Genomic DNA, 27,206 nt, shown 5'->3' on the forward strand with positions numbered 1-27,206 from the left:
GAAAGCTCACCTAATAAATTATTTTTTTAGCAGAATTATGGTATCCAAGATGCTAGGTAATCCTAACTAATTAAGTGGTGTGATCATGGGGGAGATTTTTTTTTTAAACCAGGCTGTTCATAACTTTTTCTCTGTTCTGTGTCTTTGTTAATACCTATTTACTTAAATACTGCACATAAGTGGTTAGGAGAAAAAAATTAAAAACCTACCTTTCTTACTAGGGGACCACGAGATCTCATAGCACATATGTAAGATACTGAGTGAGCCCTCCAGCAAAGCCGAGGAACGTCAGATTTTATATTCTTGATATTGATAAGGAGAAAAAAATGAAAAAAACCCACCATTTGAGCTGTTTTTGTAAATCAGAAAGAAGTACCCCGCTTTTTAAAAAAATCTTTGCAGCCTTTCCTTTAAGAGAACAGTATCAAACTTAGCTTAGTGGGAAAAGCTTAAATACAGAGAGAGCCTAAGTTTTAATTTACTCATTAAAACAGTGTAGGGTTTTTCCATCTCCTCCTTCAGTTCATGTAGTGTCTGAGTTTATTGTAGACAGATGCCATTTTTCCTGAACATTGTAAATGTATACATCTAGTTTTACAGACCAGAGATGTTCTAGGGGCTGTGTGCACAAATAGGAAGTCATGATAACCTGATCTGTAGAATTTCTAGTGTCGTCTGACAACATAAAGGCAAAGGTTGGAGAACAGGCTACAAGAAAGGAAGGTAATTGAAAGTGATCTTTTTTATACAAGAGTTAGGGGATTGTTCCTTTTCAAATGCAGGTGTAAATACTTATTAGAAATGTTATTGACAAAGAATCATGCCCTTTTTCACGTCACTTTTAATTCTTTATAGCCTTCAGAGTGTGCAATGACATTATTTCCCTCTCTGAGGATGATAGGGACGTGTTTTTCTCTCTACAAGCTGTTTTTTGTCTCCATGCAATTTAATGATGCGGAAAATATTGCCAGGTTCAGTGTCAGTGTTTCAGCATAATAAAAAGCTGTTCTGCTTCATCTCCTTCACTCCTAACTGCTTTTTGCTAGCTTTCACTCTCTGATAAATTTGATCTAATTGTAATTCTTATCTTTGAACTGCTCCTTAAATGACCCCTCGTTAGGGCTATTTAATACTAATGTGTCTTCCTGTGTCATGTAAACTTTTTTTTAAGCTAGATTCCTAATGAGTGTAACAACAGCCCAACTGTATGATAAAGTGTTCATTAAAGAATTCCTTAATAGAACCTACTGCCATTCCTTGATTGCATAATCAACAGCTAATGAAATTGTCGTAGTAACAAGAGCTACAGTGTATTACATCCTCTCCTGAGATTTAGTGGAAAGACAATTGTACCATCCTGAGAAGACTATTGATTGTTCCCAGTTTGAATTTGATTATCCTGAAGGAGAACTAAACACGCTGTTGTTTTGTTTGAATATTATGATTTTACTTGCATACAAGGGACTGCAAATGCTTGGCAGCATAATCTTATTATAGATTTCCAAATGTTTGCTAGTTTGAAAGAAGTTATATTATTCTCTGAGGAGAAATGGTAGTTGCTTACTTGTGGCACCTTTAAGCTGTATATGTGTTTATGACTGAATGAGTGCAAAGCTCTGAAAGGTCTCCATAAACCATTTCTTGTTGCTTGCTTCTTTGTAGGAGGGAATCCCAAAGGGAAGTTTGCTTTGGGATTGGTTCAGAATGAATGGAAGGTTTATGTGAAGAGACCACTAGATCGGGAAGAACAAGATATTTATTTTCTGAACATCACTGCTACTGATGGTCTCTTTGTAACTCAAGCTGCTGTGGAAGTGACAGTCACTGATGTTAATGATAATAGTCCTGTCTGTGATAAGGTTAGCCAACAAATTTCATTTGTATAATATTTAACTGGACATTAAGTTTTCCTGTGAAGTTCACTGTTATTTACCATTGGGTTCCTGTTTCATTTCTTTTCATTTGTTGCCTTCATTTACAGTAAGCTCTTTAGTTCAGTAGCCTGAAGTGTTCTGGGAGGCACTGATGGGAGTCAGTTTCACTAAAGCAAATGAAAGGATAGTGTTTTAGAGAACACAGCAGTGGAACAACAGAAACTAAATCTTCTGCACACCGGTAATTTTATGATAGTGCAGTGAGGTTGGGTTATTGTTGGTGCAACTCATCTACAGGTAACAACGGAAGGGATTGATATAGACAGGGCACAGGTAGTCACTGGCATTTTAATGACAGTGATGTCTAGCCAAAGGATGGCCAACCTTTTTTCATTGGGGGGGCACATGGCAATTTTTTACATGTTCTGGGAGCTGAACACAAAATTGCCCCAACACCCCACCTCCCCAGGCTTAACCCTTCTCAGCCACAACACCCTGCCCCAGGCTTAACCCCTCTCAGCCCCAAACCCACCCTCAGGCTTAATCTCTCTCAGCCCCAAATTGCCCATGACCCTCAGGCTTAAACCCTCTCAGCCCTAAACCCAAGATTAACCTACCTCAGACAATGAGCTGCCACTGCTACCCCCGCCCCCTGCTGCTCCTTCACGATGGCCACTACCACCACCTCCTCCTCAATGCAGCTTCCTGGCTCCCCCACACCAGCTCTCCTACTCCCTTCCCCCACATATAGCATGGGCAGCTCCCAGTCCTGCCACACTGAAATAATGGAACTCAGTTGAATTGGTCTAACAGCCAGATCTCTGCTGCCGCCCTGCTGGACATTACACCAATTCAATTGAGTTCCATTATTCCAGCGTGGCAGGGTAGGCAGCTGGAGGAGAAGTCAGTGATGGCAGTGTTCAGAGCTGCAAATATCTCCTTAAAGAGCCACATACAACTCTGGAGCCACAGGTTGCCAACGTCATGCCCCACACTCACTTTGGGGGGCTTGGATAAAATGCTGCTGCTGCTGGCTTCGCACACCAGATGAAAAGGCTTTGCAGGCTGGGCGAAAAGGCTTCATGGGCCAGAATCTGGCCCATGGGCCACATGCTGGCCACCCCCGGCCAGAACTACTGCAAGCACAGATGATGAAATGATAAAGTTACCTGTGCCCTGTCCTTGTGCACTCACGTTCAAGAGAGCAGTTGTACTGCTATAGCAGTGAAATGAGGGGAGAGTTTAAAGAAAAGTAAGGAAGACAAAGTATAAGGTGTATCAACATTTTATTCCTGACACCTTTGAAGCCCTATTAATGTTATTAATTTGTGTTCTTGTTATGTTACTTAAAAACTTAAGAAGTTGTACTAATGACTTAAAAGATCCTTAAGAAAAGGTTTCTTTTTGTACAGAAATGTTGAAGATACTTGTAAGTGCATGCACCATTGGCTATGTCTAGATTACAGGGATTTCAGCAGGGATATCAGCAGAAGTTTGTGTCAGAAGGTACCTTGCAACAAAACTTCTGTCAACAGAGCGTGTCCAGACCACAAGGCGGATTGAAAGAGTGATCTGCTCTGTCAACAGAGAGTGGCTGGACTGCCCGGCCAATCTATCAGCAAACGCCCACCTGGAACGCTGTCAGAGAGGGTCACAGGTCACCAGTTCCTTCCAGGAGCCAAAGCAAGATGCCCCCTTAAGGGGACACCCCCAGACACCCAGTCCTTGCCTCTGCTGAGAGCATGACTCAAGAGACAGCACAGCTAGCAAAGGGCTTTGTGTCTTGATGGGTGACACAGCTGGTCGCTGGGAGCCATGCTGCCAAAGTACCCCTGGGATTGCAGTGGCCCCACACCAAAATGCTGCATCAGCTGCAGAACTTCTTGACGGTTGTCTTCCTCTTCCGCATGGAGGGTGAGGCTGAGACCACCTGCAATGATGTCACCATGGCTAAAGGATGTTCACATGTGCACCCCTGCTGCAATGCACAGGTGGCTCTGGAGGCACTACACCTATTCCAACTGGTGGAACTGGCTGGTTAAGGGGCACTGGGACAACCAACAGTGACTCCAGAATATTAGAATGCAGAAGGCCAGCTTCCTGGAGCTTTGTACCTGGCTTGCCCCTACCCTCCAGAGACAGGACACCCAGCTGCGGCCCGCCATCCCTGTGGAGAATCAGGTTGCAGTTCCCATGTGAAAGTTTTCCACGCCTGACAGCTAGCAGTCAATGGGCAACCAGTTTGGCATGGGGAAGTCCACCGGGGCCCTCCTCATAGAGGTAACACACTCTTGGGCTCCAGTCTCTGCATGGGGAGGTGTCATGTCAAAGGGGGGCCCTTGGGAAGTGGGGTCAGGGATGCAAGGGGTGGATTTGTGGTGTGGGGGGAAGCCATGTCCTTGGGTGACCATGCCATCCCACCCTCACAGAGCCCTGATGCTTGGGGGGTAGTCTCACAGAGGGGCTCCTGGAGAGCTCAGGAGGGAGCCAAGGACCCCACCCCCAGGGCCCAGATACTCCCCCACTCAGTCCCCAACATGTGTATTTGGTTGCTTCCCTCTGCAGGTCATGATGCTTGATCTTGCTGCTGTGGAGGGTCATCTATATGAGACACCTTACTGTGATCATAGCCAGATTTGCCACCCTGGGGTTCCCGATCTGTGTCAGGACCATCAGTGGGACCCACATCCCAATCTGTGTCTCAGAGCAGAGAGTGGCCAAGTACATTAACCACAAGGATTACTTTTCCATGGTGCTGCAGGCCCTGGTTAACCACCATGGACAGTTTATGGACATTTATGTCAGGTGGGCAAGCTGGACACATGATGCCACTGAGTTCTGTGACTGTGGCCTGTGCCAGAGGCTAGAGGCGGACACATTTGTCCCCTGCCATGAGCTGGTGGTCAGATGCCATTCTTCATCATGGGGGATGCTGCCTACTCCCTCATTCCCTGGCTGATGAAATGCTACATCTGCTAGCATGCAGGCCTAGTGCGCCTTTGGCTGCTTCAAGGCACGTTTCAGGTGCCTACTCAACCATCTCGATGTGGGGGAGCACAACATCCACCAAGATGTTGCCGCATATTGCGTCCTGCCCAACTTTGTGGAGGGAAAGCGGGAGGCCTTCCTCCTGGGGTGAGGAATGGCTGCCACCCATGAGAGATGTGCGTATGAGTAGCCAGCCATCGCTGCCTTCAGCCAGTCCTATCAGGATGGGCTGCAGATCCATGAGTCCCTGAGAGAGAGCTTCTCCCACAGCCCTATAAGTCTGCCCAGTGCACCCCCAGTGAAAGCCTCAGGCCTACTGCCCTACCCCATTCCCACCACGACCCCTCCTTTCATCCCTCCCCAACTCCTGCACTCAGACGCAGGTGTGGTGAACAAATAAATGGATTTTACTCAAAACAAAATGTGTGCAGATACAATGCCATTCCAAATTATTTACAGGGAAGTGACGTGCATAACTATTTACATTTGGGGGAGGGTTGGGGAGGAAGGGTGGGGGGGTCTCAGAACTTGGATGGGGGCCTTGGAACAAGAGGTTGGGGGCCTCAGACCATGGGGTGTTGGGAGGCCATGAACCCAAGGGAGAGTGAGACCTCCAGCAGCATTGGCTTTGGGATCCCTTCCCACCACAGGTTAGGGGCCCTCATTGGGGCTGTGCTGAGGCCAGGACTAGGTGGGAGAGGCTGAGGGGGGAGAGGTTGCAGCAGAGTCAGGGGTGCTGAAGTGGAGTCTGGGTGGGAAGTGTTGTCTGCAGCAGAGTCTGGGTGGCCATGGCCATCACCATTGGAGCAGATGGGGGTCCAGGATGCCCTGAGAGAGGGCTGATGTGGGGTGGGGCTGGCCAGGGGTGCCTGGGCCATCATGTCTTGACAGATACCAGAGATGGCATCTAAGTGGGATATGTGCTGGTCCCAGGCCCATGACCGCCATCCATGTCAGCCCTGAACTGGTGTTCCATCATCCCCTGCATGGCCCACAGGGTATCATTGTGGTTGTGCTGCAGATCCTCATACACCAGCCAGTGGCCCCTCCAGCTGCAGGCTCAGCCTGATGGCAATAAGGGGGTGGATTGTCTGTCAGTCAGTGTGGTTCCAGCTGTAAGACAAGGAAGAGAAATGGTGAGTCTTTCATGCAACACAGCCCCCTTAAGGCCATGCCCCCACCATGAGCAGCTGCCAACACCTGCCAGGCCAAGAGACACAGATGTCCCAAGAGGAAAGCCATGTGTTGCCTACATAATGGTCTCTGCCATATGGAGGGTGCCACGGTGCTTCTGTGACCATGCTGACCACTGCAGATCCCCCTGGGCAATGGGATAGTGGCAAAGGGGGACGGTGTTTGGCCACAGAGGGTGGAAGGTGAGCCAGAAGTAGCATGGCCCTCTCTGGGGCCCACTCACACACCTGCTGCTTGCAGTACTATCTGCAGGAGCAGATGCTGCCTCTCGCCTGGGGGTATGCCCCTATGCCAGGTGCTGCACTCCTCAGTGTGTCTGTGGTCAGGCCGATGCCCTTGTGGCTAGCCAACTTCCAGCCATGGAAGGTGCTGGGAGGGCCCCGCCCTCCAGGGTGACTGGGGCTCTCATGAGGCTGGCAGCAGGGTGCCGCCCATGTCTGGGAACTGTCTCCTGCGTCCGGGTGGCACTCACTCACACTGTACATGGTTCCACATGATGGGACGTCAGCACACAGTCTTGCCCAAACTGCATTCTGGGGTGTGTAACATGTGGGGTACTCACCGGGGGAACCTGCGCCCAGCTCCAAGGATGTCTGGTGGCCTGGCTGCCAGGGACCAGGTCCAAGACCAGCATAAGGCTGCTGGCTCTCCAAGTTGGACTCTGGCTCTAGCCCTTGTGTGGCTTGTGGCTGGAAAGGCTCCTCCTCCTCTTTCTTCTGCAGGGGGCACCCACTGTGGTGAAGGGGCCTTGAGCGCTGTGTTGATGTTGCGTTGTTGGGGGTATGTGTCCACCACCATGATGTCATGGAACTCCTGAATGATCCTGCCCCAGACCGATGGGCAGCATCCCAAGCCTAGACCTCACCGTTGTGAAACTTCTTTGGCCTGGACCTGCTCCATGCTGCAATGGTGGTGGCTCTGTTTGGTCAGGGCAGTGGCTATCCTGCCATATATTTTGGCATTCTGTTGCCTGGCCTTGGGGTCCTGGAGGGTTTTCTCCTCTCCCCACAGGTCCAAAAGGAACTGGACCTCAGCCCCACTCCAGGAGAGGCCTGCCTCTGCAGTTCAGAGGTGGATCCTGGGAACTCTCAGGCTGCTTCCTTGAGGGCCTGGGGGATCTCAGGGTGCCTGGCATTCTGCCATTTGGCAGTGCTCTCACAGAGGTGCAGCTGTGAGACCGCAGATGGTAACTCTGCTGCTTGAATACTCTCAGGCTACGTCTACACCTGCATGCTACATCGAAATAAGCTATTTCGATGAATAACGTCTACACATCCTCCAGGGCTGGCAACGTCGACGTTCAACGTTGACATTGGGCAGCACCACATCGAAAAAGGCGCTGCGAGGGAACGTCTACACGCCAAAGTAGCACACATCGAAATAAGGGTGCCAGGAACAGCTGCAGACAGGGTCACAGGGTGGACTCAACAGCAAGCCGCTCCCTTAAAGGGCCCCTCCCAGACACACTTGCACTAAACAGCACAAGATACACAGAGCCGACAACTAGTTGCAGACCCTGTGCCTGCAGCATGGATCCCCAGCTGCAGCAGCAGCAGCCAGAAGCCCTGGGCTAAGGGCTGCTGCACACGGTGACCATAGAGCCCCGCAGAGGCTGGAGAGAGAGCGTCTCTCAACCCTTCAGCTGATGGCCACCATGGAGGACCCCGCTATTTCGATGTTGCGGGACGCGGATCGTCTACACGTTCCCTACTTCGACGTTGAACATCGAAGTAGGGCGCTATTCCCATCCCCTCATGGGGTTAGCGACTTTGACGTCTCACTGCCTAACGTCGAAGTTAACTTCAAAATAGCACCCAACACGTGTAGCCGTGACGGGCGCTATTTCGAAGTTGGTTCCGCTATTTCGAAGTAGTGTGCATGTGTAGACGCGGCTTCAGTTTCCTGGACTCCCTGCAGCTTTAAGAATGGTCAGAAGCAGGAGCCATAGAGTGCTGGTTGCCCCTGCGGAGCATCCCGAAGGTCTTTTCTGTTGACAGAGGGCCCCCCGGTATATCCACACCTACATTTTGTCGACATATCTCTGTTTACAGCGGCGTTTCTTCATGGTGCATGGTGTACAGCTGTGAACAAAAGTGCTGTCTTCTGTCAACTTACTGTCAACACAATGCACTTCACAACCTGCACGCTCTATGGGTTTTGTTGACAAAATCCTGTAATCTAGACATAGTCTTAGAGAGTAATGATGCAAAATGATATTCTGCAAGAATAAGAGAAACTGCTGTTCTTGTATCCCATGTGTTTTTTTGCTTCCGTCCCCAGTTTGTATACACCTCATTATTTCCTGAGGACATTCCATCAAACAAAGTCATCCTTCAAATCAGCGCAAAAGATGCAGACATCGGGTCCAATGGTGAAATTCGCTATTCGCTGTTTGGTCCTGGGAACAATAAATTTTTTTTAGATCCAGAAAGCGGTAAGGGGACAAAATTTTTGTGTTCAAATGAGATTGCTAACCCCAGCCCTCCTGTCAAGGCCAAAGTTCTGAACAATTACTGCTAATGCATTTTCCACTGAAGTGCCGCATACTCACATCTGAACTCCTGCTGTCTATTTGTATTATTGCAGGCTTCTGTGTCCACTCTGAAGATGATGGTGGTAGGACAGTAGAGAGGAAGGAATCCCTTTGATAGCTATGATGGATATTCAATGCAGTGGGGGAAATTTAACCTTCCCATTTCCCAGCAAGGCTTTCAAACCAGTTGTGGGCATCAGAGGCTTTGAACTGCAGCCCACTGGGTATGAAAGAGGAAGCCGCCAGCTGAATGTTTACAGGGCCTTCTGCTTTGAAAATAATTTCCTCCACCAGGGTCTGAAGTAGCCTGAACGTGTTTATCTTCAGGACATGTATCAGGGGCTATCTTTATACACAGGCTTTTGGGGAGGAAGAGGCAGGGATAGTACATTTATTAGCATGTTGGAGTATTATGTGGTATTGCTGATTTGGTATGTGGTTTGTGGGAAATTGTTGGTCTTTTTTTATTTGACTTTTTAAAATGCTTCTTAATTTGACTTTTTTGAAGTCCAGGATCATTTCTTGACCTATGAGAGGTACAAAATTACTTACTAATACTGGTTCCCAGCCCCTTTTTATTAATAGGCTCTTGGCTTGTATCACACTAAACCAACTCCTTTCTTAAACAGTGCTGTTTCTCCCTACCAGGAAGCACTGCATCTGGTGATGCTATTTGACACCATAAAGGACAGAGATCGAAGCGGTGGAAGGTGTTTTTAGTGTGTTAAAAAGGGCTATTGTCCTCTATCAGAGCAAAGTGTAATTCATTTAAATATGGGATCTGGCATATAAAAGACTAAATCAGTCCTGTTAATTGGCATCGGATGTTTTGCTGATATGTTACTGGCTGAAGACTATTTATTCTGCTTTATAAGAGGTAGAAAATATTTAAAATTTGTGGAGTATGGACAAGCTACCTTGGGTTTGCTCTTGGTGCTCATGGTCAGATCTTTGTCCTTTCTTTGGCTTATAATGTGGGTGTGTGGGTATATCTGAGAATGAGAGGTCAGATCTAAACTGGAAGGCTGAGGCACCCACTGAGACTCTGAGCTGTTTGTTGGCAAAGATCAGCATTATGAACCTTTACATTTGATTATCTCTGCTGTCATCAGTAGATTTATGGTGCATTTATGTGTTTAAAAATCTGGAGAGCCATGGAGATTGAGAGTAACCAGAAGGCAGACGTGAAAAATACTGTTTATCATACTCTCAGCTGGGGTGAAATTGTGGGGCTTTGAAGGTCATCCAGATTGGCTTACCCATCTGCATTTGTACTGGCAGTTAACTATGGTGGATAAACAGAAATAATAATGAAACTTACAGGCTGTTATCTTTCGTTTGATGCTGGATACTATTATTTGTTTATTCCCTTTTTCTTTAAATCTTAATTCCTGAAAAATATGTGCTCTTTACAGTACTTTGAATATCTAAAAATTGATGTTTTGTTATGTTAATAATGATGATTGCTGCTTTTACCCCATTTTAGGTGAGCTGAAAACCTTGGCCCTTTTAGACAGAGAGAAAATCTCTGTGTACAACTTGATTGCCAGGGCAACAGATGGAGGGGGCAGGTTCTGCCAGTCAGAAATCCACCTTATTCTTGAAGATGTTAATGATAATCCACCAATATTTTCAACTGATCATTACACTGCATGCGTCTATGAGAATACAGCCACAAAAGCTTTGTTAACAAGAGTCCAGGCCATGGATCCTGATGTAGGTAAGTGAGCAATGTTACTAAGAAAAACTAATACTCAGGGCAAATGCAGAGTGGAACTGTGACAAAGATGATGCCTCCTTCCCCCCATCCCCTTTTCACCTTTTCTGCTCTTCCTTCCTCTCCTTTTTGTAACCCCATTTGCTGCTGCCCCTTGGTGAGTGTGAGATGGTATCACACCCGTATAAGTAGTGCAGTGGCCAGGGAAGACTGTAGTCACCATACCCTTGTTGTTGAGATTTTTGGTAGTTGTTTCAATGAATTTAGGGTGAAGTGTAAACTTTTGTGCTACAAGAGTCTCGAGTTCTTTTAGCACTGAAGTCCTTATGCCTGCTTTGATAGTATGCAAGCTGTGTAGCTATATGCCTGTAGAAATCTGTACTTGGGTAGAGAAATACAGGTCTTGATCAGTGTTCCGTCTACTTATTTTTCCATCCATGGGCAGAGTAGATATTGTTATGTACATTAAGACGTGCAGATGTGCACTGCCAGTAGAAACTCATACTTTCGGCAGCTGTGGGCGCTCTGCTAATCAATTAGGTAGCACCTGAATCTCTCCTGGATGGCCACCCGAGCTCTCAACTTACAGGGAACATTAGCTTGATATATCACAGCTGGGTTATAATTGTATTCTTCTGTAATACCTGTTTTTTTCCCAGCATGAAACTATGGTTGGTCTTTACACACACTAGAGATACTCTGGTTACTTTTTTACTGATCTTTTTTATTTGTAGTTTAGTTATGTGAGGAACTTAATTAAATCTGGACACAAATCTTTTGTCTTGCTATTTTTCATCTGATTTGTTTCAGGTAGGTAAATATGAAATCTGACCTTTCCCCCCCGCTTTATTTTTGGAAGATGTTTTATGAAATCATGGCATGAATGATGTTACATGCAAATCAAGTTCTTCCACTGAATGAAAAATGCTTTCTGTTCATGTTTTTTTTTGATAATAGGTGCTGGTAGTGTTCTCTGTTGTTAAGGTTTCTAGTTTAAATGTGTTGCATTCAGTAAAGTTAAAGATTGAGCTGCAAACATTCATTACTATATCTATAAAGAACATGGTATGCTCCTTGGTGGAAAAGTCACAGTTAGAGTTCATTGTACTGTCCTACAGTGAAAAACTCAATTACTGTTAGTAAGCCACTGCATGTGTTGCAAACCCAATGCTTTTATTTTCCACTGCTGTTTTAATTCACATTTTTCTCATTTATGAAGTGTCATTTAAAAACAAAAGACACCAAGCAATTAAGAATAAAAGTTGTGCTAAAAATCAGCTTCACATAATGGGCTTGTCTACATTACCACCCTCCTTCAAAGGAAGGATGGTAATGAGGGTGTTGGAAGTTTACTAAAGAAGTGCTGCGCTGCATTCACAGAACTTTATTAAGCAAATTCCCCCCCATGGCAACTTGGGAGTTTTAAAATTTGAAGTACCGGCACACGTCTAGCCGTGGCTCACCTGCTGGTACTTCAAAGTGCCCGGGCAGCTTCAAAGTCCCTTTACTCCTCAAAATGTTGGGTTGAGAAACACTGACTTAGAGAGCTTGTACTCTACAGACTTTTCAGAAGAATGAAGAAAGGACTGCCAGGATGGAAAACACAGAGATTTCAAAAGCAAGCCATGTTGTGAGCTCCAAGAACTCTTCCCACTAAATGTAATAAAGCAAAGCGGGGAACTGGCATAAAAATGAATACCTGGTTGGTCAGATACTCGTGGAATAGGTAGGGCAATTTCCAGTCAGTAGGAAGATTCAGTGCCACCCTCAAGTTACTGAAGGCTTTTGTTGTCTAGTACCTGCGGCTCAATAACTTATTTAAAACAGGGATGTGCCTTTGGTTGCTTGTTAAGGGCCTGGTCATGAATTGTGCTGAGCATTTCCTAAGAGGCCTTTTGAAGTCTATGGGAGTTGAGGGTGTCATGCTGTCTGGAGTAGCTCACAACTGAGAGTGCCAGTCTTAGCTCACCCTGTTAAAAAACAGAGTGCCAACCCCAAACTGGTAGTATACTCCAGATTTCACCAAGCCAGTGCCAACTGGGCATTGCTCGATTAACTGTACTGTGGAACAAAAGACTCCTTAGTCTCCTTAGTCTCTCTAATGCACCTTGCTACCCCAAGAAACTGGACTAAATGAGGAAAGGTTATTAAAACCAAAAACCACCTCACGCTCCTGATCCCAAAGGGCCAGTCACTTACCCTGGGTCAAAGGATTCTCTTGTCTCGAACCAAAGACAATACTGTAGCCAATTTCTCTAGTAAACTACCTAGAGATGTATTATCTAAGAAAAAGAAGTGAGAGTTATTGAGAGGTTAATATAGGTAAAATATATTCCAAGTGAGTCAGAGATTGTGAGTCCAAATGCTCAGCAGAGGCATACTAATCTCCTTCGGTTTTTTGTAAGTCTGTCAGGATTACCCAAAACAATGCTGGGTATCTCTGTTTTGTATCTGGAATGCTTCCTGAAAGCGTTCAAACAGTTCAGGGATACAGGATTGGTCCCAAGCAGGCCTGCCAAATGCAGGAGAACAGACAGGGCAAAGGAGGCAACTTACCTGAGGCCTGGCAAGTCAAAGGGCCTGGGGCTCTCATCTGTTGCCACTACAGTAGCAGTAGTGGCAATGACTGGAGCCCCAGATCCTTTAAATAGCCACAGGAGCCCCCCATGGTGTGCTCCAGGCAGAGCTGAGGGCTGTCTGGGGAAATCTAGCCACTGTCCCTTCTCCTTCCACACAAGGCCTTGCCACTTCTGGGACCAGAGTAGCTCCCCTCCCCTGGCCTTGGACACTGGCTCCAGCCCTTGTGTCGCTTGCAGCTGGATTGGCCCCTCCTCCTCTAAATCTGTTGACCCCCTTGCTCCCAAGGTGGATTTTAAGTAGCTGTTTTCCTCAGAAAGCTGTCTGCATGTGTTCCCATCACAGAATGGGTCCATAGATTTCCCTTTGTTCGATGCAGGGCCCATGCTTTGAAATTAGTATGTTTTTCATTTACAGTTCTAAGGCTCCAGTCCTGGTGAATAAGGAGTTCAGTTACAGAGGCAGACATCCTGCATTTAGTTAGAGCCATCCAGCCAATCTTTCGTTAGTTTTCATGAACAATGGGCTAGCCTGAAACATTCCTTTGGTTTTTATGCAGTTTTACCCATTAAGTAAATTCTCATCTAAACGCTAATACATGCTTTCATCTAGGATTAATTAAATTCAGTGATATATAATATAAAATAAAATAGCATTCAACAGGTAAATGAAGACCACACCATCTTATTTCCTTTTTTAATTGTGCCAGCACACAAGAGAATTGGCCTGACCATGTTAGAATGCCTTTTCACACTCCTTTGATTTCTATTAGCATGCGAGTGAAATAACCTGTTGCCTTGTTTAGAGCTGGCAACCTGCTTGAAAGAATCACCGAGGGTGTTCAGCACTATGCAGGATTTGAACCTAAATTGTCTAACTTATGTGTAACACATTCATTGCTTTTGTTTCACATGGCTGGGTCTGAAAGCATGATAATGAGCTAATCAAACCTCTGTTGTTCTTCTGAACTCTTTGGTACACAGCTGGTAGCTCACAATGGACAAAAAGCAATGGGCTTAAATTGCAACAAGGGAGATTTAGGTTGCATATTAGGAAAAATTTCCTGACTGTCGGGGCGGTTAATTAGTGGAATAAATTGCCTACGATTGTAGTGGAATCTCCATCACTGGAGTTATTTAAGAACAATTTGGATAAATATCTAACAAGGATGAGTATTCTAGATGGTGCTTGGTTCTGCTGTGCAGGCAAGCAACTGGACTTGATGACCTCTTGAGGTTCCTTACAGTTCTAGTATTCTATGATTTTATGAACTGTACTCTGCACACACACAGGCTAGAGAGGGACAGGAGGGGGAGGTCTTTGCTTTGCAATTTCACAACTTTCAGTCAAAGAGAATTGCTTTGGATAACCAGGTGCATATTCAAATGCAGTGCATGGCTCAATTGACATATACCTCTGCAAAGATGGATGGTCTAAACTGAATTACATGGGCATCTGAAAGAAAGGGAAGGGGCTACACAACTTCCTTTCTACACTAAAATTACTGATTTGTTTAAAAGACAACCATATCACATTGAATCCTTGCTACATTTACTGGCAAGTCCTGATTTTTCACAGAGGTCCCCTGTGTCCTGCAAGCTAATGAAATAACCCACCATCCCACTGCTATAGAGTATAGAGGGTCTGGGACTCAAGCTGGTTGTACAGTGTGCCGGAGAGACTCCCAGGGATACCACAGCAATTTCACATATGAAGTCTGCTGATCAAAACCTACCCTAACAGGGAGATCTGGTGCATAAGTCCAATGGGAATTAGGTTCCTGGAAGCTTTCAAAAAATCTACTTCTTCCAGTTAGGCAGGCACTTGTCTTCATCTTAAGGTGCCTACACCCTTTAGAATTCTGGCCCCTAGAGCTTTAACACTTGTGGTGGACAGGTGGCTGAGACAGCTCTCCATTTCCTTTACCCAGTATTAGTGGTTTTGGCAACTTATTGAAGACTGGTAAGCTCCTTTTAGTCACTCTTTTATTTGTTCAATCCATCATGGGAGACATATGGTAGGGGTACCATTCAGCCATCATTACAGTTTCTAAAAATTGCACATGATGATTTTCCAACACAAATGATATTGTACCCAATACAGGGTAACTACATGTGATGGGCAAAGATGAATTAATCACGGGACTGGAGGTTAATAAGTGCAGAGGGCGTGGTGGTCGTGACTGGATAACACTGAATATGGAGAAGTAGAAGACAGTCCCAATAAGTAAAATAAACAATTGGTGCTTCAAAAGGGCTAATTTCTGCAAGCTGAAAATAATTCATTGAGATAAAAAATACAGATATGAAAATTCAAAGTATTTTAGAAGAATATGTTAAATGTTTAGAAAAGCTGTTTCCACAATCAAAAAAGAAGATGACTTTTCCTAGAACCCATCCCAGATCAGTGGCAAAGACAATAATTAGCAATAAAAACGGCAGCTAAAAGTACAAAAGGAGAATAATGGAAATCATATAAATTAGAAATAATGAAGAGCAAAAAATCATAAGGGAAACTAAATACATCAGGGAAATGCCTGTAGCTGCCAGGACTAAGGACAGTGAGCGGGTGTTTTTTTTTTTTTTTTTTAAGTATGTTAGGAGCAAAAGAAATCCTAATAACATTGCAGCCCATTAATGGATAGGTGACTGTTAATAATGGTGCAGATTAGGCAGAAGTGATCCATAAATATTTCTGTTCTGTATTTGAAAAGAAGGCAGATGATGTTCTGGTATCAAATGAGAGCTACGACATACTTTTCCAGTCCATCACTAACATAGGAAGATATCAAACAACCTCTACTGGGGTAAACACTTTGAACTCAGCAGACCAGAACAACTAAGATCATTAAAGGAGTTTTCTGACAGCATCTCTGGCCTGCTGAAGTTAAGTTTTATTAAATCTCGAATATCAAGGGAAGGCCAGAAAACTGTAAGAATGCTAATATTGTGCCATTATTCAAAATGGGCATGCAGCATGGCTTAGTAACCTATAGGGCAGTTGACCTTTATATCCTGGGCAAAATAATGGAAAAGATAAGTAACTTACTTGATTAAGAACTAAAATAATATAATTACTGCCAACATGGTTTATGAAACATAGGCAATGTTAAACAAACCTGGTTTAATTCTTTGGTGAGATTACAAGTTTGGTTGATAAGACATCTGTAAGGCATTTAACTTATGACTGTGCAGTATTCTGATTAAGGCTGCCACTCAGTTAACTCACACAACTATCTTTAAAAAAGTAATCATGATAAAAACATGAATGGCCGTGTCTACACTAGCCCCAAACTTCGAAATGGCCACGCAAATGGCCATTTCGAAGTTTACTAATGAAGCGACGAAATGCATATTCAGCGCTTCATTAGCATGCGGGCGGCCGCGGCATTTTGACATTGATGCGCCTCGCGGCCGCATGGCTCATCCCAACAGGGCTCCTTTTTGAAAGGACCCTGCCTACTTCGAAGTCCCCTTATTCCCATTTGCTCATAGGAATAAGGGGACTTCGAAGTAGGTGGGGTCTTTTTGAAAAGGAGCCCCTTTGGGACGAGCCACACAGCGGCGAGGCGTGTCAATTTCAAAGTGCTGCGGCCACCCGCGTGCTAATGAAGCGCTGAATATGCATTTCAGCGCTTCATTAGTAAACTTCGAAATGGCCATTTGCATGGCCATTTCGAAGTTTGGGGCTAGTGTAGACGTAGCCAATGATAATTAATTGCGGTTTTAATCACACTTTTAAACAATAGAATATCAATTGAAAACATGGTGTTCTGTGTTATTATTGAAGTCAATATATTTGAAAATTGTAGAAAACATCCAAAAATCTTTGAACAATTTTTAATAGCTCAAAAGCCCTCATTATGATCAAAAATTCAGACTATACCATATCAATAAAGCACATCTTAAATGGATTAAGAACTGGCTCTATGATTATGTTTACAAAGATGGTAGCTTTTTAAACATAATTAGAATACCAATAATTGTTTTAGTTTGGGTTTTATCCTTTTAATACTTCTAGAACTGCTAACACTCCAACCAATGGAGTTCTCCCTTCTCCTAGCTCGTCCTTGAAAATATCAGTTATTTGAAAGCACCATGGCATGCATCTGTGGAGACTTGCAGGGAGGAAGATAAGAGAGTTCTGTAGCTTGTGCTTTTTTTGTCACATTAGATTGTAATTCCTACAGAAGAGCTGATCTTGTTTACTTGCCAGATCAGCAATTGTGGGTTATATCAGTGTGGTGAGATACTCATAGATGTTTGTCTGTGTGTGTGTGTGTGTGTTACCTCTGTATGCCACCCCAGCCTCATGCAGAAAGCTGGCACAGCAGGCCTCAAGCAATCCATCCAAAGGTTCATTAAGGGATGAAGGCACCAGGCCAGATTTATTATCAATGAATATCAATGAGGCATGGCAATAACACCTGGCAGATTCTACCACGACACTAAGATATATATTCTCCTGATAATGGTTGCAGGGCAGTGAATGGTAGGACTGTCTGTTCCTTGCTCATCTGGACAAAGATACTCCGTTTGAGATATATCTTTATACCCAGATACAGACAAGTTAGTACTGGCCCTCTGATGTCATTAGCTGCTGCCCCAATGTCATTTTGTACATCTTGTGTCAATTAAAACATCTCTATAAGATATGGTGAATAGTCACAGAGAGGTAGGTGTGTTAGTCTGTATCATCACAAAACCAAAAACACAGTTATGTGGCACTTTAAAGTCTAACAAATTAATTTATTAGGTGATGAACTTTCATTCCAGATCCGGAAAAGTGGGTCTGTCCCACAAAAACTCATCACCTAATAAATTATTTTGTTTGTCTTTAAAGTGCTTTAAAGTGTCTGCTTTTTTGTTTTGTCTATAATGTATTTTCTTCCTGATCATGGCGTGTCACCATGTTCCTGTTATCCTTGGGGGATGTTTTTGTACCATGACTGATATCAGGAAATTCTGGTACCACTTGATAGCAGGACATACTAGTGTGAGTATTCTATTAATAGCACTTCTTCTGAGTGTGTATTTCTTCAATATCAGCCCCATTCTTGCTAGACTCTATGAGCACGTCCTGCATCAAAACAGACCTCTGATACAAAGGGGACGCATCTACACTAGCCCCCTCCTTTTGGAAGGGGCATGGTAATGATGGATTTCAGCAGATGCTAATGAGGCACCACCATGAGTATGCAGTGCTTCATTAGCATAATGGCGGTCGCACATGATTCAAAAATGCTGCTTCCGAAATGCATGCCACCCATATAGATGGGGCCTTTTGAAAGAACCCACCGGACTTCAAAAGCCCCTTCTTCCCAAAACCAAAACAGATTTGGTTTGATGCTGGATAGCATTGATTTCCATATGTTGCTGAGTCCTACAGTAAATGTCATTTGTATATTAGATGTCCTTTCTTCTTGAGGTCTCTGGCCACTATGGTGCTGCCCTGGTAGGGAAGCTGTTCTACTTCCTTGATATTTCTGCCATCTATTGTGATGTTACTGCTTGATGACTCTTGGTTTCTAGTTTCAAGTATCGGAGGGATAGCCGTGTCAGTCTGGATCTGTAACAGCAACAAAGGGTCCTGTGGCACCTTACAGACTAACAGAAAAGTTTTGAGCATGAGCTTTTGTGAGCACAGACTCACTTCATCAGATGCTGGTCTTGGAAATCTGATTTCCAAGACCAGCATCTGATGAAGTGAGTTTGTGCTCACGAAAGCTCATGCTCAAAACTTTTCTGTTAGTCTATAAGGTGCCACAGGACCGTTCATTGCTGTTACGGTTTCTAGTATGTTTGTTTAAGCGTAAGTGAATTTGAGCCTTATATGGCCTGGTGCATTTGCCAGATTGACTCTCTTTGTTTCTTTGGAAGGGTATCACTCAGTTGCACAATGTCATCGACAAAGTGCAGCTCTTCTACTAGTTTCATTTTCATTCATTTTCGATCGTTTCAATTTATACAATATATGGATGACTTAAAGAGTGGTGGAGTGGTAAATAATGATGAGGACAGGGCAATCATCTGAGTAATCCGAATCACTTGATAAACTGGACCCATGCAAAACCAATGTGTTTTAATACACCTGAATGCTGAGTTCGGCATCTAGGAACAAAAGTTCAGCTGAGAACTACAGAGTTGGAGGCTATATGCAGACAGCAGAGACTCTGAAAAGGATTCAGGTAGCATGTGGTCTGGGAGTATGCAGAACAAATTGTACCATGAGCATATGTCCCTCTCCTCTGAGGTAAAGACAAGTCTAAGAATGGTCTGTGCTGGGATGGATGAAACTTCATAGGTAGAGTGTAAGTGCAATTTTGGGAAGGAATTCTGCGAACATAAAGAAAAGTTTTGTATAATGATAAAGCAATGCATACAATGAATAAGCTCTGCGGTACATTTTCAAATATCCCTTTCAGTTTGTGAAGGGGTGATTTTAGTTGCAGATCTCTCCTGCTTTTTGAAGCGCAGAATGCTCTGAGATGTATCTGTCAGATTCAAGATTATATCTATCCAGTGGAATATTTTGTATTATGACTTTTATTTCTCTGCATCTTGTATGACTCCTGTGGCTCAACATTCTCTGGTATCTGATTTACTTATATTCAGATTCTGTATCCTAGGTTTGATTCATTTAAGATTTTGGCTGAATATTACCATGGCACTCTGCAGAAGGGGGCTGGCAACCGTAACTGTTGCCTATGTTGGCTTAAAGCAGCATTAGTGTGCTTCCAGCTGTCAAAAAGTGAGCAGTGCTCATAAGGCAGGGTGTCCAAGTAGCTCAGAGAATGCATTAAATTCAGCACATCTCTTTCACACAGGCACTTTTAGCTGGGCATCCCATAGACCCTTTTGTGTAAGTCATAGCTGCCCTCTTGAAGTTGGCATGCCAACACTGTTCACACATTTGACTCAGCTTGTGCAAACAGAATGAATCAAGTTTATTATCTATTGTTTTCTTTGTTTAGATATGTTAAATTTGTACATGTAGTTATCTGTATATCTCTGATGTTTGTGTGTGTGTACACGGATAAAGAATTATGTTAATAAGACGCATATCTATCAAAACAAAAAAGCAGCAAAGTAACATTTTAAAGACTAACAAATAATTTATTAGGTGATGAGCTTTCGTGGGACAGATCCACTTCTTCAGACTATAGCTGTATCAAAACAGACTCAATATTTAAGGCATAGAGAACCAAAAATAGTAATCAAGATTGACAAATCAGAAAAAAAATAATCATCACGATGAGCAAATCAGAGAGCAGAAGGGTGGGGTGGGGGAAGAATGCATTTCTGTGTGTGTGTTTAAAGAATTAAGTTAACGAGATGAATGTCAATCACTCCCCCACCATCCATTTTACTTGAATGGTGTCTTTCTCCAATCTGTGCCATTTCAGATTGTAGAGTATGCTTACAAACTTTTTGAGCTCAACCTTTCCTTTGAGTTTCAGTTCTTGGTTGTACCCTCCTCACCCAGCTCACTGAGGCTGGGTGGCCGATGGTGGTGAATCAGAGTGTGGAGGGGGCACTCCCTCCCTAAGCTGTAGGACATTCCTTCTCACCCTTCCAATACTCCTCTGTCCTGTCCCCCCAACACACACACAAGGGGGCGCATCATACAGGTTGAAAATGATGGGGAAGAAGCCGTCGCTAGATGGACGGCACAAATCTGGGAGAAGGGCACATGACCCTATATGACCCCCTTTTCCTGTGCGTTGCTTCTGATCTTGATTAAAATGTGAGTGAGCAGGAAAGGCCGGAGGAGACATTGTACAGTTAACCATTACAAAATTTCGTTTGCTTACATGTAATTGGTAACTTGAAAAGGCACCACTAATTTCACAGATCTCCTCATATCACAGCTTTCTTTATTTTTTCACATCCATAGAGTAGTTTTCTTCTTCGGGCTGCCATGTCTCTTTGCCAAGCTTTAGCAGTGTCATTTTTTTTAATGTGGTAAAGAAAATATTTCAACCCTCTTTTTTATTTTCTTTTGCAGTCTCATTTATTTAACAAGAAAAACCACTAGCAAGAAAGCGAAGAACTCTTTTAAAATTTCAATTAAACTTGTCCCTGCCCTTTGTACGCAGCTTCTTAGAGGGACAAGTGGCGTTCAGCCAGCCGAGACTGAGCAATTATTAAACTAAAGTAAATTAACTTATCTGGAGAAAACCAGGAAGAGAAACATGCTGCAAATTTTTGATATTTAAAAAGAAAATGGTTGTGTGGTGTCATCAGCAGACATTGTGAGCGGCGGGAAAGCCGATCAATGTCCTTTCCAGAAAGCAACCTGCTCAAGACATTATTTGATAATCTCTCCTCACTGATTTTGGTCCAGGTCAATCCTACATATAGCTCTCTTGACGCTGGTAGTCCCTCAACCTGAGCTCATCTATAATCTCTCTCAGTTTCTTGCCCCTGAATCCCTATGGGAGCCCACCGTGCATGCGTAATCACAGTGTTCCTGGCAGGAGTTCAGCTCATTCCCTGGGTCCTTTTTGAGTTCAGTCACTTCACAGCTGGCAGAGCTCCCCTGGGGCAGCTACTGGTTGTTGGCTTGTAGCAGCCTTTCATGGCCTTTCTGTATATCAGGCTTGAGATGTCTGTCTGCCCCCAAGTGTGGTGGGAGCGGAAAGGGAAGACTTGCTGTTCCCCTTCCTTCTGGGGCCTTTTTTAAACTCAAGCTTCAGGCCAGTCCCAGTCGGGATCCCCTCTAAGCTGCGCATCTGTGCAGCTGCCTAATAAACCCCGTGCAATGGCTCAGGGCTGCTGTGCAGAGAGGTGCTGCAGCCTCCTCTCCCCAAGCCATGACAGGTCCCTGCTGAGGTCAGAGGAACACACCTCTTACCCCACTGCAGAAGTTCCCTGTGCAGAAGCACATTCCTCCAGCTGCAGTAGCAGGGCTGGATTACAAAAGGAGCTTTAGGGGTTGCCGCTCATAAACCCATATGCTTTCAGCCAGCTCTTCCTAGCAGCAAGGGGAAGGTGGCTGCACCCCAGCTGGAGCCACATTACTGTAAGGGCCAGGAAACTCTTGTCTGAGGCTACCCTCATCCCCACAACTCTCCCTGGCCAGGAATCATGCCCAATGGAAGCAGTTGGTGAGCAGTGCCTGCAGGTGAGAATGGGGCAGCATGGACTCTATGTATCCACATGGTCCTGATCACCGCCAAACAGGAGCTGTGGCCCTGCAGCCCAGTCCTGACCCCAGCCTTGCATCCCTTCCAGCACCCTAACTTCCTACTTCCCTCCCAGACCTTGCACCCCAGCCCTGAGGCTACTCACCGAGTCTAGCTCCCTCCTAGGTCGTATACACCAACTCTGAACCACCCAGACCTGGCACTCCCACACCAGCCTCCTGCCCTGAGTCACTCCCATACTCCAAACCCCTTGGCCTCAGCCTGGAGCCCTTTCCCTACACCTCAGATGCCTCATCCTTAGCCCCACCCCAGAGCCCTCACTCCCTCCCCAAGCCTCAATCCAAAATTCTCGTTTCCTTCCCCAACACTGATCGTTCGTACGTAGAATGAATTTTGTTATGTGCACCAACATGGAGGAGATGTTTTGCACATTATCTCCAGGTTGATGTACATAATGAAATTCCTTCCGTGCATGGACATAAAACGTGAGAGGGAGCTCTGCAGTTGTGATTTTTTTATAGACGTGTTCAGTGTCTCATAATGCTGCAGTAGGTGTGTGATTCAGCAGGTTGTGCCAGGTGGGTTTGCCTCTTGCCTTCCCACCTTCTCATAAGATTTGCCAGAGCAGGAATCTGTGTAACAATTCGTAGGGCAAGAACCTTGAGGAATCCACGGGTTCTTCCCACAAGGTAAATAGCAGGAGTGGGAGCAATTGGTCCCATTAACTAAGTTTCATCCCAATAATCTGCTTCAACATTTTCTTCAAAGTTTTGTTACATTTTCCAGTGAGGCCATTTGCAGATGATACATTGATGTTCTCAGAGCCTGGATTTTGAGGAGGTAACATAGTTTCTGCATCACCTGAGATATGAACTTGGAGACCTGATCAGTCAACATTTCCTGTGGGAAACCTGTCCAGGCAAAACATCTCATCAGCTCAGAAGTGATGACTGTCACCTTAGCTGAAAACAACAGTCTGGCTTCCAGGTAGCGCGTGGCATAGTCCACCACTCAAAGTAAATAGTGGTTTCTCAATTACCCTTTTCTAGAGGCCCCTGTTCTTTCTTATGGGGCTTCCGCTAATGGCAATGGTACCAGTGGGCCTTCAGGACATTCTTAGCTGCTGAATACATACGCACAGTGCAGGAACAGCAAGATTTCCTAACCTCATGGTGTGCCCCTGAGCAGAAAAACAGAGCCAGTAACAACTCCAAAGTCTTCTCCCGACCTAGATGCCCCATCCAAGGAATATAATGAACTAGCTGCATTGCGGGTACTTTTGGGAGATGAGTAACTGACTTCCTACTACTCCCAACTTTGAGTTTTGCTTAACTCTGTAGAGTGGCTCTTTCCCTAGCATAAGGTGGGGGTAGACTGTCTCAGGTGCTGGGGGTCCATTGCATCATTATTCACGTAAGCCCCTTCTCCAAAGGCATACCTAAAAGTTGTGTCATACTGTTTTCATTCAGAAGGTTTAAGACCAGAAGGGACCATCACAATCCTCTGGTTCTTATGTTCTTATGGTTTCACCTCCTGCACATTGCAGGCCACAGAACTTCAGCCACTTACTCCGGTAATAGATTCCTGACTTCTGGCTGATTTATAGAAGTCCTCAGACCCTTACTTAAAGAATTCTAATTACAGAAAATCCACCATTTATTTTAGGTCAAACTGAAAGTGGTTTGTATCCCACACTGCAGGGTCTCTACCAGTCTGGCCTGAGGGAAAATGACTTCCTGATTCAAATTTGGCAATCATGGAACCAAGAATGTGGGTGAAACACACTAGCCTGACACCTGGGAAAGAAGGTTGTGTAGTAGCTCAGAGTCATTCCCATCTAGTGTCCCATCTGTGGCTTTTGGAGATATTTGGTAATAACATTTGTGATATTTGTAGCATGCAATTCTATGCTACCTTGTCATATCATCCTTCCCCTCTGAAAGTTGTTCCAAGACTTCTCTCCTGTGAGGATTAGAAATCGTCATCTGATTTCAAACCTAAACTTGTTGATGCCCAGTTTATGTTGTTCTTGCTCAAACACCGTCCCATAACTTTAATCATTCTGATCCCCGCTCTGATGAATTTAGAGAGAGCAGGCCTTTCTCCCATCAACAATTGACACTACTTAAGTCTCCTCTCGTAAGATAGATTCTCCATTCCCATGATCATCCTAGTAGCCCTTTTCTTTACCTCTTGCAGTTTGAATTCATTTTTCTAAAACAGGGGAGACCGGGATTGCAAACAGTAATCCAGAGGAGAGCTCTCCAGAGCCTTATACAGTGCTAATAACACTTCCATACCTTTAATGCTGATACCTTACCTGATGTATCTTAGGGTTGCATTAGCTCTTTTTACAGCTGCATCACATTAATAACTTATAAGTCATCTTGTGAGCAAATGACGCACCCAAGTCTTTTCCTTCCTTTCTCACTTCTCAACTGCTACATCCCCAATTTATAGCAAAAATTCTTCTTAAGTCCCTCAGTGCATGATCTTGCTTGTTGCCATTTTCAGAGTCATCCAGATCTTCCAATATCCTATTCCCGTCCTCCTCCATATTGGCAATACCTTCCAATGCTGTATCATTCCCCAGTCTGGTTTGCAACTGGTGCTCATTGGTCCTCCCTAACGAACTCTGCTGCAATGCATATTTCTGCCCTTTGCTGTGGAGACTGTCACCCTTTTTGGTGTCCCTTTTCCAGGTGAAATATGGTCTGCAGATGCTCCTAACTGGTGTTGCCTGAGTGCAAGGATGTTTGCTAGTTTTTCAGTCAGGGCAATGGGAGCATGTCCCATAACAGAAGTCACACTCGGAACCCTGGGGTTTTACAGTGGAATGTTTCTTGTGTCTGTCCTTAATGCAATGATTAGTGACCAACAACATAAGCAGCATTCAGCTATATGCTACTTTATTTCAGTGCTGTAGAGAAGGAAAGAATAACCACTTAAAGGATGACATTTGATGTATGAAAAGGCTGTATATTACACCAAGTCTCCACTCTAGAGACTTGGTTTGTGTTCACATAGCAAAAGGCTATAGTCCATCACATGCTAGTACAAAATCTAAGTATAAAATGTCTTGGCTTATTCCTTTATTAAAAAACACAGTGGAATCCTCTCATTGTAGTAATAACACTTGCAGAGCCTTCTATGTTCCAGTAGTTTATGTACAATGGTGCTAAGGGCATTAGAAATATGAACCGTGTCAACAGATCTCTCACCCGTTTTTTGCCCATACCCCATCCAGTGGGTTTACTGCCTCAGACTGGAAACCAGTTTGAGTCAGCCTCTATTGCACTTTGTGAAACTTTCTTCATGGTCCATATTTTTTTCTGTTTGTGCAGCAGCTTCTCTTTACGTTTATTTTCCTCACAAAATCAAGCATCAAGATCTGGATCCACGGAAGAGATGAGGCAGAAGGGCTGCAAGTACACTGCTTGCAGGCTCCTTTTGTTCTGCGTGTACATGTGGGCTGAGACCCACCAAGGAACAGTATCCATCAGTGTTCTACTTGGATTTCTGTGCCTTATAATGCAATCCTGCTGTTGCAATCTGGCAGCCTGACTGTCATCTGGTCTGCTTTCCACAAACAGCAGTTCTGCAGTATCTTCTCATGCAACACTAGCACGTCTTCATGGGATCACCTTTGTCTTACACTGCAGAGAAGGGACACAGATACCATTAGTTAATGCCAGAAGAACCCAGGGAATCTGCCGCTAAAATTTAATACGATTTGGATTTTCAGGTTCTTCTCTTATTTTCCAGAAAAATTTTGAAGGGCTTCTCCTCTCAGAAAGTCATCACTCCTTCCATCAGCACTTAGGCATCATCTCCCCTCGTATTTAGCAGTGGCCATACCCACTTCTTCCCATGACATGCACCTGGGGGTATGTCTATCCTGCATTTGGGAGGTTTGTTCCACAGATAAGCCTACTCAAGCTAGCTTTTAATCAAGCTTGCCAAAAAATCAGTGGCATGGGCTAGATATCCAAGTACAAGCCTTCTCTGGACCCTCAATATGTTCTTCTGTGGCTAATTGAGCAGTTGGCCACTTTTCAAAGACAAAGAGTCATTTTGTTTTGACTGCAAACAAAATAATTGAGAGACACATCACACACAAAGCTCTGGCCTAGTGCAGGGTATTGAGATGCAGGAGAGGGAGAGGGAGGGGTTTGTCTCTGGGAGGGAGTTTGGGTGCAAGACAGGGTTCTGACCTGGGGCAGGGAATTGGGGTACAGGATCTATATAATCACCTCATAAATTAAGATTGTCTCTTCAATCTGTCAAAGAAAGTTGCGATCTCACTAAGTACATCTCTGCTTCTAGACTCCAAAATAGCCAGTGACCAGAAATCCCCATTTCGATCTTCAACTTTCCAAAAGATTGGAGTGTGTCACCCATAATGGAGATCTTACTTTGCTTCTCCATGCCTTTGCAAAATACTTCTAGACTAGAGCTAGTCACAAAAGCCATTAAGAAATATCAGCAAGTGCTGGATTTCTAGGTTGCCAGTCTGCTTCGTGGGAGAACAAGGGTGTATTCTAACTGTCCTTATTCTGTGTTAGTTGCCTGCAAATTTTTGGTAATGTTACAGGTACCGTTTAAAATCAACAAATTTCTAAATGACTTCTGGCCAAGCTACTGTTGGGACCACCTCTCTGTCTCTCACCCATCACAGTTATCTGGAACACTTAAGCTGGGTCTACACGTGCCCTCTTCTTTCAGAGCGGGCATGTTAACAAGACAGTTTGGAAGATGCTAATAGGTGCTGACATGAATATTCAGCACCTCATTAGTATAATGGTGGCTGAACGTGATTCGAAAGTGCCACTTTCGGTATGCATGGCACACGTTTAGAGGGTGCTCTTTAAAAGGGGCTTTTGAAGACAGGGGGCCCTTTCAAAAGGACCCATCTACAGGGGTGGCAGCATTCCGAAAGTGGTACTTTTGAATTGTGCACAGCTGCCATTATGCTAATGAGGTGCTGCATATTCATGTCAGTGCCTTAATAGCATCTTCCAAACTGCCTCATTAACATGCCCCCTCTGAAAGGAGGGGGCATGGGTAGACCCAGCTTGAGTGATCTAGAACTTTAGAGACCATTGCTGGCTCTGTAATTCGCCACTTTTAGGCTACGTCTACACGTGCACCCAACTTCGAAATAGCTTATTTCGA

The 27,206-nt window shown here is 44.5% G+C and overlaps 1 protein-coding gene across 3 annotated transcripts in view; it reads left to right on the forward strand.

The window, feature by feature from the left end:
• The window catches only part of FAT3 (FAT atypical cadherin 3), a 670,845-nt gene that overhangs the window by 536,560 nt on the left and 107,079 nt on the right, over positions 1–27,206 (forward strand). For all 3 annotated transcript variants that reach the window (XM_074984005.1, XM_074984012.1, XM_074984020.1), the window contains exons 11-13: positions 1,663–1,859; positions 8,337–8,490; positions 10,076–10,309. In XM_074984005.1, coding sequence (XP_074840106.1) covers positions 1,663–1,859; positions 8,337–8,490; positions 10,076–10,309 — 585 coding nt within the window. The remainder of the gene's footprint in view (positions 1–1,662; positions 1,860–8,336; positions 8,491–10,075; positions 10,310–27,206) is intronic.

The sequence above is a fragment of the Carettochelys insculpta genome, chromosome 1, assembly GCF_033958435.1.
Source record: "Carettochelys insculpta isolate YL-2023 chromosome 1, ASM3395843v1, whole genome shotgun sequence".
In the NCBI taxonomy this organism is placed as follows: domain Eukaryota; kingdom Metazoa; phylum Chordata; order Testudines; family Carettochelyidae; genus Carettochelys; species Carettochelys insculpta.